Source organism: Semicossyphus pulcher, unplaced genomic scaffold (assembly GCF_022749685.1).
Source record: "Semicossyphus pulcher isolate SPU_LCO1_2020_fin unplaced genomic scaffold, fSemPul1.0.p SCAF_6, whole genome shotgun sequence".
Taxonomy (NCBI): Eukaryota; Metazoa; Chordata; class Actinopteri; order Labriformes; family Labridae; genus Semicossyphus; species Semicossyphus pulcher.
In genome coordinates this window covers 11,807,404-11,819,500 of record NW_027211737.1, presented here as the reverse complement: position 1 = coordinate 11,819,500, position 12,097 = coordinate 11,807,404, and the positions used below count along the sequence as shown (strand labels likewise).

General features: G+C 42.9%; 1 protein-coding gene across 1 annotated transcript in view; it reads left to right on the top strand.

Moving 5' to 3' along the window:
• Positions 1-2,049: 2,049 nt before the first annotated feature.
• kcnip3b (Kv channel interacting protein 3b, calsenilin) overlaps positions 2,050-12,097 on the top strand; it is a 44,755-nt gene continuing 34,707 nt past the window's right edge. The window contains exon 1 of the mRNA XM_069682385.1: positions 2,050-2,128. Within this exon, the coding sequence (XP_069538486.1) occupies positions 2,123-2,128 (6 nt within the window). The 5' untranslated portion in view covers positions 2,050-2,122. The remainder of the gene's footprint in view (positions 2,129-12,097) is intronic.

Sequence of the window (12,097 nt, the reverse complement as noted above, 5' to 3'; positions counted from 1 at the left end):
TCGTACTGTGCCGAACTTGAGTGGATTAAAACAAATCTGGTATGGAGTTAATCTGCAGATGTTGCGGCTCAAAATGAGACCAAATCATTTTGAGCCACAACAAAAGACAAAATGCAGCCGACGACAGACGAGGAAAGGTTTGTTTATACTTTTTGTCATGTGATTTTGTGCAAAATGAACGAAGAGATTAAGGAAAGTTCGTTCCTTTTGGCGAGCATGTTGCTATGTCATGTTAGCCAACATGTTGCCAAGTGTACAAGTGAGTGTCTGTTAATCTATCGCTGAATGAGATAACACAATGGTGATTGAGCCTATGGCCCACTGATGAAAGCCTTTACATTTGCAGTATTACAGACTGGCTGTCTGTGGCGACTTTCACGGAAAAGATCACAAGTGGCGCCCAGTTAGTGACACGTTTTCCATCACCCAGCAGTGGTTGGTCTGCCAGAGAGGGTAGGCGGAGCTAAGCGGCTGCTTTTCCGCTCTCTGAAGGAGTTCCGAGTAAACAGTAATCTACTATGGCTGAACAAACAAAGAAAAGATCGACGACTACAGATACAACTTCAAAAATAAGTGAAAATCCAAAGAAAAAGAAACAAACTCGACGCTCAGATGAACCATCAGCCAGGAAAATCAAGAGTTACAACCGGAGCCAACCATGGACGTCACACATGTGGATATCTGGGAAGTGGAAGGTGCCGCCAAAGAGAACAAAACTAAGATCTTCAAGATTACAACTTTAATGATATCAACACTTACACTGTCGCAACTTTTCTAAACTATTGGTTTATTTGGTTTTATTTTATTTTATCTTTTTGGTTTGTTTGTCTGTTTGTTCTGTTTATCTGTTTGTTTTTTTCTGTTCAATGTCACTATCTTGTTTGTCATGTTAATCCACAAATAAACAAATAAAAAAAGAATTACAACTTTAACTGATCAAAATGCCAGCACACACACACACACACACACACAAACATACACACACACACTGAAACACTAATCGCATGATTCTCTCCAGGATGACACCTGATGAAGGCAATAGAGAAGTTTTATCAACGCTTCATACAGGAGTCATGAAACCATAAACACATTTTGGGTTGCCAGGTTTGGTTAATTATTATCATCTTTTAGCTCTTCAGGTCCATTAGGTCTCTCACTCTTCAATAAACCAACAGCAAAGCTGAGTTACACCTGTGATTATAAGCAATAAAGCTGTAATAACTCGTTAACAAATGGGTCCACATGCAGCAGAAACACTTTAAACACACAGTATAAATGTTTTATATGGTTACATGTTTGTTGTGGTAAACTGTGAGTTCTGAATACTTCATAGGAGGTAATTAACGTGGATAAAGTCCTCACTTAGAAACTACCTTATAGTGTGTTACTGCTGTTGTTAATATGTAGCTTATGAATGCTAAAAAGGAGGCATTACGGTAGAGCTGCTTTCACACAAGGTAGGTGGTCTATTGAAGAGGATAAACATCAGATAGACAAAGATATGTTCCTATTAATCGCTTGTAATTGATCTATTACACATCAGTGGATGATCTAGTAACCGTTTATAAAGGTGTTAGTTGCAGCTTATAAGTGCTGTGTTGTTGGAAAGATATTTTTAGCAGCAGCACAAGATCCAGGAGTATTTAAATAAAGAGAGGAAGAAAATACAAATAAATGAAGGTTAGAAACTCTATGAACAGTATGTGTCTGAATATACGTTATGTTGCAGTGTCCTGGTGTGCCACATCATCATGAGTCCAGGTGTTTAATCTCTTTCAGCCTCATCCAACAGGAGAATAGAATCCTCATCCAGCCTGTTGATTTTGTCCTCACATCATCATCACGCTGTAAAAATTGAAGGTCCACTTGTCCACTGGCTGCACACCCCTCTCACTCCACCCCTACCCCACCCTCCCTCTTTATCTCTCCTCCGCGCGCGCGAGAGTGTGTGTGTGTGTGTGTGTGTGTGTGTGAGTGTGTGTCAGAGCGTGTGTGACGGCCTGTGTGTGCGCGCATTCCTTCGCAGGCAGCGGAGCGGCAGTCGGAGGTTGAGAGTCCGGGCAGAGAGGACACACTCTGGCAGAAAGCAGGCATCAGTGTCGCCGTTACAACACAGAGAATCATGCAGGTAAGACATGAATATAATGCTGCTTTTATTATCCAGTGGAAGACCGCACGAGAGAAGGAGATGAGGATTTGTGTTCTCTTTACGCACGAGGCAAAAGCGAACAAAACGCGTCTTAAGTTAAATCCGCGTGGAGTCAGGCTACTTGTTGGCTATATTGATGCTTTTTTAAAATTCCTCCACAACCACCAGAGACTCGTTTGCTCCCACTTTTCATATTCTGCCCAAAGCGGAGTTTGAGAGTGAAGTTATGTAATCCTTGCTGCGCTGGAGGCTGTGGAGCTGTGCGGGAGAGAGACGCGTCTCTGCAGACGGTTTCCAGCAAAGTGTCACTTAGCATCACGTCTCCTCCTCCCCTCTCACTCCGCCAATTTTGTGCGGTTAATCCGTGAGATTATTTTACACTGAGTGTTTGAGACCTCCTCGTGTGGCTCCAAGTGATTCACGCGTGACTTCAAAAACCTCTAAATAGAGTCTGGTTTACAGTCAAATCCGCGCAGTCTGCTTTAAATCCCCGATTCCAGGAAGAGGAGGGGAGGCTGTGTTTGTAATTCTGCGGATGCGTGTTTGCCTCTAAGCAGACTCTGAGTCTCAGATCGGAGGTAATAAACTGTAAAGTGAAAGGCAAGCCTTCCTAAAGTGACTCCCAACACCTTGAAGGCTCATTAATGCTCACAGGGTGATCTGCTCCTGAGTCCCTCCTCAATGATGAAGAAAAACCTGTTACTGCTGATGCAAACTGAGTGGGGTCAGGGAGGATTGCACAGCTGCACATGATTCAGTTTCAGAAAGGAGAGTGCAACCTTTCTGCAAAGTTTCATACTTGTTTGCGCACAGATGCACACATGAGGTCACTGATGGATGAGGGTGCATCTCTCATATGAAGAGGCTGTGCTTGGATATTGAAGTGAAAGCAGTGAGGCTCATCATCAATCACTCAACGGGTCAATACATCAGTCAGAAAGTCCAGTGATCAATCAGCTGAGGTCTGCAGCCTGGAAGCTTTTCTTTGCATGCATGTTCACATCTTTGATTCATCATGGTACAGGTTGGTCTTAGTAACGGCTTTGTAACGCTGCAAAGCTGCAAAAAATGTTGTTTCCATTATCAAGTAATCTGGAGACTGTTTCCTGGACTAATCAATAACTCGTTTAGAGTAAAGATTGTCAGCAAATTGTGACAAATGTCCGTCACAAGGTCCCACAGCCGGTGGTGACATTTAGAAATGTCCTGTTTTGTCAAGAACCAAAAGAGGTTCGGTAAACGTGCACGGACACATCCGAAAACCTGAAAATATCCCAAATAAAACGATGAAACATTTATTGTTGCTTGTAAACTGCTTAAATTACTGCAGCTGGTTTTCTGAATGAATCAATGAATCGCTCGACCTTTGAACATCCAAAAAACTGCTCATCACTATTCCCTGAAGTCTGAGGGGACGTTTAAATGGCTTGTTCAGTCCAACAGTTAAAGAATGTGAAATTATTCAGCTTAATATCAGAAAAAAACTGGAAAAGCAACAAATTCCCTGATTTGAGAAGCAAAAACGCAAAAAGCAATATTGACTTAAATCAATCAAAAAAACATCACAATAGCTCAGCTCAGCTTTTATTGTTTGCTGCTTTCAAACATCCTTCCTCTCCTGTTCCGTGTTTTTAAAGGTCAAACAGGTCAATTTATCAGCAGCAGCTTGATGTCTGCCGGTGTCCCTCTCTCCCTCAACATTCAGATTAGTCTCTTTTCTCTGCTTATCGACGTGCAGGTGTTTGAATGGAGCCCCCGCTGCGAGGCTTCAGGGTGTCTGATATTTCACTGTGTGACTCACTTCACCGTGTTTTTAGCAGAATAATGACTGTGATCCATCGAGTTTTCAGCCTCTTATTCTGAGTGATTTTCAGTGAGATCTGTCACAAAGAGTCCAAACATATTCCTCCGTGTAACATCATTATAGATCAGATTTTACTCCAGTCTGCAAAAGGCTCAGTGCTTCTAAGAATGTCTTTGTGATGCAGGCTTGGATGTGGTTGCTTCAGGAAAGATCTGGTGTATTGATGATAAAAACACAAGTTTTCTGTGGAGCCAGAGCCTCAGAGATGTTTTTCCTCAGAGCTCAGAGCTGCTCTTTTCTGTCCTGAAACATTGAAGAACAAATAACTGAGACACACTGTTGCACGACGGGGCGGCCAAAAAAAGAAAAAAGACGCCCTATGTCTTTCCTAATAACTATTTCTTGACCTCAATAGAATGTAACACGAGTCTGTTTTCTGCTTGATGTCTCGCTGATATTGCAGCTGCATCCACATCTGTACATGTGTTGCTATCAATGCAAAAACACCCCTCATTACCGTCTAGTCATTGTGCTTACTTTACCCAAACTTCCCCCATCACCTCAACATATCTGGTTTAAATCTGGTGGTTGGCAACACCGATTATTCTCCGAAGTTTATACATACAGTAAAAACAGCTTTAGATACTTGGTCCTTTGCGTTCTTGCCGTTTCGTTCTTGACGCTATTCAATCATCGACAATCCGGGGAAAAATGTAACTTCTTTACTTCGGTTTGAATTGAAATAAGAAAAGGAATATAGGCCACACGTCACTAAAGTGTCGCTATGATAATGACTGCTCATGCTCACCCTCCTCCTCACTATGATTGTATGAAAACGAATCTTCAGTTTATGTTTTGAACGACTGGATGGTGCGTCACTGTAAAATCTCCTTTCCTTTAGCGCTCCAGTCCAGTGTTGCTTAAGGAAATAAGCTGAGAAGCACCGAAGCTTCTTCTCTTAGCATTTAGAGAATTCAACCAGCTCTTATCATGGGTAGATACTTCCATGTCATTTGATTCAGCTAGCATCCTTTCTAAGCATTGAAGGCGAATTGATCACAGGATGGCACTTTAGTACATCAAGAGTTGATCCCAAATATTCTGTCCTGCTGGAAAAAGTCCCACGCAGTTGCCCAGTTTACCCCGGAGTTACGCCGGCTGCACTGTATATATGAAAGCCTAAAGCTGCGGGAGCAGTAACCGAGTCCTTTTAAACATCCAGCAGATCTGTTTCAGCTGCAAACCCTCGACTCACTGCTCTACATCTGTTTGGATTCAAGTCAAAAGATGAAATTTCATGGTCTCATCACACATGTTGCATCCATGCAGAGTTGCAGTGGTGAGTCAGGTGTAAGTATGGATTAACACGTGGATGCTCGGGTGTTTGATGGGATTTGTTGACAACAACAACAGTGTAGAATATCCTCATTACTCATCTTATCCGTGAACCTGTCTCACATGTCCTGCTAGCTGCGGAAAACGTGAGCTTTACTTACTCACTGTACACGCATGTAGTGACAGCAGCACAGGAGTTCTGTCAGTCTAGAGAGAGACGCACTTTCAATCCTAAAAAGTGGGCTGCATCCTGTATACCGGTGCGACCAATATGGCAGTATAAAATGCAGAGAGAGGTGTTTTACCCAGACGATGGCGTTATAATTGAGCTAAAGCTTCGTCACGGACAAGCTCCGTCATGATCGCCGGGGCAACCGCCATCCTCACAACAATCAACGTTAACGTAGGCTGAGCTCAACGACCGCACCACTAGCTCGCAGGACTACGAACTCGACATGGTGAAAACAGATGCAAGTCTATCATTTGTGTGTGTTTTGAATGTGTTGAATGAAAATAAATAGCAATAGTGTTGAAAAAAGTTTTCATCAATAGTAGCACCTTTAATAAAAAGAGTTTACAAAGTGCTTTGACAACTCTGGTAATTAACTCTCTGTTCTCAACAAAGCGACATCAGACTGTTGGCTTTTAAGTGCCCTTATAGTTCATATATCTTTACAATAACCTTTAGGCCAGAGATATACTTGCCTTTTAAGCTTGCATTTGCGTACACAACCACCTGCGTCATGAAAGTAATTGTTCACATACTTGTCTATGCACTACACGTGGTACTGGAGGATACCTCTAGAGGGCGCACCAAAGAGCTCAGTCCGAATGCAACGACCACATGTGCGGGATGTAAACAGCAGACATGGCGTCATTCAAGGAGGTTAATATCATGTTAATTGTGGGACCGCCCCTGCTCCATTTCTCCAACATTTTCCTCCGTGCACACACGTAACGGCCCCGGACTTGTTTCCATTTAGCTTCGCAGGTTTCCATGTCGACTTCTTAAACAGAATGTATCTGTCTCCAGCTGTTTGACAGGCATGTTTGTCTCTGTGCAGTGGCAATGACACATCGTACAGATATGGATAATTGCAACTTGTCCTCAAAGCTTTCTGCCATTGTTGTCCCTGCTGCTGTGTCGACCCTGTCACATCCCCTCTGCCTCTACACTGCCCCTACTGGTCATGCGCACACTGCATCTCACGTACGCATATTAGCATTAATATTTGAGGACATGCACAGCTGATGCTCCAAACAGACGCAGGGAACATGTGGCGTCTGTAAATGAAATGTTGGTTTTAGATGGCAGAACCAGCACAGTTCTTTTTTTCTAACTGTGCTGAGGATAAATATGACGTAACTGTCACTGTGACTTTAAAGCTTTCGTAACATCACAGAGTATTTCATGGTGGACTTTTCCATTAAGAGGCTCGGCCTTATGTTGCAGTTTTCCACGTCGCTGCGTGTCAATCAAAGCACGCGCAATCAGCCTGCACACAGATCAGTGACCCTACAGCAGACAGGCTGACGACAACGCACACTCTCAGTGCTTTGTGCTGCATGCGATACAGTGTGAGGAGCCACCTGTTCAATAGGTGGAGTGATTGGTAGATGTGAATAATTGAACAGCTGTGGTAACCATATCCTTTAATGTGGGAGCAGGGAGGGGCGGCGCACACCTCTGGTCCAACTTTACACCAAACTCAGAGGACACTTTTCCTCAGCATGCTGCAGTGAGACACAGCTCCGTCTCTCTCTGGTTTATTTTGCTTTGGATCGGCTTTAAAAGGAGGCATATTTATCTCTGTAAATTAGCTGTGATGTGGTTAATTAGTCCAAATGGGGAATGTCTTTTTTTGAGCATAATTAGGCGTGCACATAAAGTAACACACATTACACACACACACACACACACACACACACAGTGTGATTATACTGCTCAATATAATATCGACCGTCAGGGTACAAAGATGCTGCTGTTGAATAAAAACACTGATCAATTAATGCATGTCATGTTCATGCAACGCATCTGTTATCTATCTGTGTACTTATTGACCTACACAGAGACGAATGACAGGTCAGAATAGGGCAATCAGATGTTTTTGGCATGGTCTGATATGTGTGCGTGTGTGTGTGTGTGCGTGTGTGTGTGCGTGTGTGTGTGTGTGTGTGTGTGTGTGTGTGTGTGTGTGTGTTAGAAGAGGAGAGGAGGAGCTGATAATTGAAACACGGCTCCTCTATCGCTCAGAGGCTCCCCAGAGTATTAATTCTTTCTCCACATGAAGGCTCACACATCAATACTCTTTCTCTCTCTCTCTCTTTCACACACACACACACACACACACACACACACACACACACACACACATGAACAGCATGCAGTCCATATGGAAGTGCCATCCTCCCACAGACACACTGATTCACACTGACAGCCATACTGAGAGGCTCAAGCAGTCAGGACACAAATAGTATCAGCTCTCGACCGTCAGGCTGCAGATTTGCTTCAGGAGGCTGCAGGCTTCATGTTAGAGAGCCGCTCTGTGAGCAGCCACCTCTTATATACAGTGATACCCATGTTTTTTTTATCAATGCCTCAGTGAAGGTTACAGATGCTGGTTAGAAGATGGCACACGTCCACGAGTCCATCAGTCCGGCTCTCTAACTCTCCTTCAGCATCTGTGAAGATGAACTCCACTTGTTTTTATTTTCCATAAAAACATATTTTTGTCGTCATGGTCACTGTTTGTTTTCTGTGTTGAGTTATTTCTTATTTATTAAGACATATGCGTAACAAGGAGACTCACTTGTATTACATAAGGCTGAGATTAGAGCACACTGTGTTTCTTGTGTAACAGTTAAAAGAAATTTAAACAGGAAGAGATTTACGGCTGACTTTGGTGAGGCTCAGCCATTCAAACTTCATGGTTTGGGGAAAGCTGGGGGGAATAGTTACTGTCCATCCATCCATCCGTCCACCCATACCGCTTATGGTGTTCAGGGTTGCGGGGGGGTCAGGAGCCAATCCCAGCTGTCAGTGCGCAAGAGGCGGGGTACACCTTGGACTGATCACCAGTCAATCAGGAGACAGACAACCTTTCACGCTCACACTCACACCTACAGGCAATTTTAGAGTCACCAATGAACCTAACAAGCATGTCTTGGGACTGTTGGAGGAAGCTGGATAACCTCCATGCATGCACAGGGAGAACATGCAAACTCCACACATATAGGGCCCTGATGTGCGAATTGGGATGCGACTCCAGTGGTCAAGTCACAGACTTCATTAACCATCCACTCGAAGCTTTCACCTACGGGTCTGTGTAACTCTGCAACAAGATTTCAACGATTCCACCTTTGATTCAGACTTGCACGAGTCATAATTTGGGTGTATTATTCGGGTCCTTGTAGGGTAAACATGATGTAGCTTGTATTAGGTATTTGAGCAAATGAGCAAATTAAAAACATGCGGGGGAAATAAAATAGGCACTTATAAGTCAACCCTCCTAGTTATAGAGTTAGTACAGTTTTATTCATTTACATTTCCCCTTACCTAAACTTAATGTTGACAGCGCCTAAACATAACAATAAAAACCGGTTACGACCAGTGGACCCAGATGCAGAACACAGACAGGTTTTTGGGATATAGTAATGAGGTTTATTGGAGGGAAAGGGAGATGGAGATGGGTGGATGTTATCCAGAAGGTTGCAGAGGGAAAAGTGATATGGCAGACCGGGGGCTAGGCAAGGCAAGGGTGTGAGTGTGGCTGGTGGAGTGGGGCAAGGTGAGGGAGGATCCAGCAGGTTAAGGCAGACAGCCAGGCAGGCAGGAAGGCAGATGGGGAGAGTGCTAATCCTATGGCAGAGAGGGAACACGATGAGAAACCGGAGTCGAACAATGCAGAGCAATGAACTGCTTCGGTATCAAAATCAATGAAAGGCCTGAGACGTAGTCTACCGCAGCTGAAACAACAATCTGGCGATGAGGGGATGGAGAACCGGGGGAGATATACAGGCAGATACAAAGAAACAGGAGGAACAACTGGTGGCACGGCCAGAGCCACAACAAAACTCTAATTATGATGGTGTTGCGACAAGAGCATATTTTATAGAAACCTAATTTAAAACAGTCTCCATCTAAGTTTTCCAGATGTTCCAGTATGAGAAGAAAATGTAAAGATGCATTCATAATTAAACAGCATTATGTTTGCTTAATGTTGTCAATTAGTCGTACTTTAACCTCACTTCTATAAGTGTATACATGATATAATGTTGCTCCCCAGATTCAGAACAGACGGGGTTCTTAAAGTATCAGATTGAATCAGCAGAGGCAGATATGTCCAGACTTTAAATCCATCATTGAAGCAAAGCAAAGTGCTAGATCCTTCATTTCCCATAATGCAACAGTCACTATGTCCGGCCTTTGCTGCCTGGTAAACAAGCACATCTTTCTCAGTTTGTAACGCTTTGCTGTCTCAACCCCTGACTGTATGACCAGGTTTACTTTCCTGGACTGAACACGGAGACTTTATCCAACAGTTTCCACAGGCTGATTCGATTCCTCGTCATTAGTAAACTGATCTCGGAGTTTACGATTAAAGGAGCATAAGGTGGCCATCAGAGCTCAACGCACCAACCAAACACAGCGCTACCAAAACACAAAATGCAACCAAACACCAAAAAAATCATGTCCTACTCATGCAGAGATTTGAGATCGCCTCGCCCTCATGCACAGCTCGGCTCCTCTGTGGGAAACCCCTGATGCATGGTAGTATTTATGTGTGAGGGTTTTAATAAAGTATTTACTGCGTCTCTCCCTTTGTGCTGTCAGTCGTTGTCACTGCGCTCCTCCTCCTCCTCCTCCTCATGCCTGCTCCTTTTCTTTCTGCAACACATGGGCTTACACACACGCAAACACGCATATGGTCTTACTCACACTGTCACGGGCTGAGTCCACCTGACTTATGTTGGGGGACAAGGTTGTGTATCTGCTTCACCTGGACAGCGGCCTGGTGACAGGTGACATTATGGTGAGGGAGGTGTGTGAGCTGTGTGTGTATGTGGCTACAGCAGAGATGGAGAAGTGATTGACTGTAAAATAAATGGGAAGGAATGAAGAGGTGAGGAGACGGAGGACAGATGTGTGTCCACATCCTGTGTGAATATGAGTATATGGACAGCTGATTAAATGAATGCTGTTGTGTTCCTTTGTGTGTGTGTGTGTGTGTGTGTGTGTGTGTGTGTGTGTGTGTACACTCTCATTTCACTTCCAAGTGAAGTAGGTTAGTTTTTGAAGTAGCACGGTGATTCAAGAGTCTTATGAAGGAGAGTTGAACTGATTAGAAGATACTGAATAAAGAGACCAAAGGAAGTAATATGATCTCATGGCTAATTTTAATATCTAATTAAATCAATTGGTAATTTTTTTAAGTTATTATCAGCTTACATAATAGCTGGGCCCTGTGTTTACATGTTTTGGTGTCAAAATGACGAGAGAATTTAGCTTGTGAATGTCATTTTTCGTCAGTATTTTCGTTACAAAATTAACACTGTGCTACGTCTGTCATTTTTTTCTTGCTCGCACAGTTGGCACATATTTCATCTGTAGGCTTGTAAACAGCAGTTTGTCATTTCGTTGGCTTAAATCAACTAGTACATTTTGACAGCTTTAGCTAACTAGCTAAACAAGTCAACGTTAGCTAAATGCATTATTGTTCAGTGCTGTGTTGTACTCTGAACCGTAAGCTGTTTGATTTATTTGTAACTTCATTCTGTTCAAAGCCTGTTTTAACCCTAGCTAAAATTAGCCTCCCACGTAATATCACAGGTTCTTTAAATCTAGGGTGCGCCTTGCTAGCTCTAGCGTTAGCTAGTCATTTAGTTTGCTAACGTGTTGCTCCACTCCAGCCCTAGCTTCTCCTCAGAATAAAGTCACTTCTGGATACAGAGAAACATGAACATGGTGACGGCTGTGATCCTAAAATCACAACTTTACTTGACTTAACTGTGGCTAGGTCAACTTCTTATACAAGCTACTGTTAATGTATAAAGGCAAATTAAATAGACTCTTCTTGGCTACGGAGATGTAACAATACTTCACTGGCAACAAGTTAGCATCCTCACCAGTCGATGATCCATATGACAAGAGGATGAAGAAACACCACTCTTCTTATTTCTGTGTAAAGTAGATTTTAAGTGAAAAATGTTATCTTGTGTTTACAACATATTGAGTTGTGTACACGATAACTACATCACATTGTTTTATTGTAAATAAAGCCCTGCTTGGATGCTCAACATACATGAGTATTTATAATTTCCGAGCCGCTAACATTAGCCTAAACCCTTGAAAGTTATGCTACGTAACTGTAGGTGGTAAGCTAGTTAGCCGGACAGTCAAGCATGTAGCTTTTGTTAGAGCAGACAGAAATAATTGTTCAATCCATTAACACACTTCTGCTCGTGTTCTTGTTTTTTGAAAAGCTAATGAACATTCAACACTTCAGACTCTTTATATACACACCGTTAAAACATGTACGTTTAGCAAGCATCCAGTTCGACACTTTATTGAACCTGAGTTGATTGTTTTTGTTTGGTTGTTTGTTATCTGTATTATTTGCACTCCTTCATACTTTATCACTGAGCAGCAGGAGGGTATGTGGGCGGTTGTTGTATGTGTGAGATGTAAAGGGAGATATATTTGTGTGCATGTTTGCATTGGGGTCTCTGTTTATTTATAGCCCGTTCTTGTCTGCTCTTAAGTCTCAGCTCTGAATGTTGTCTCTACACGTCTTGCCGTCTCACATACG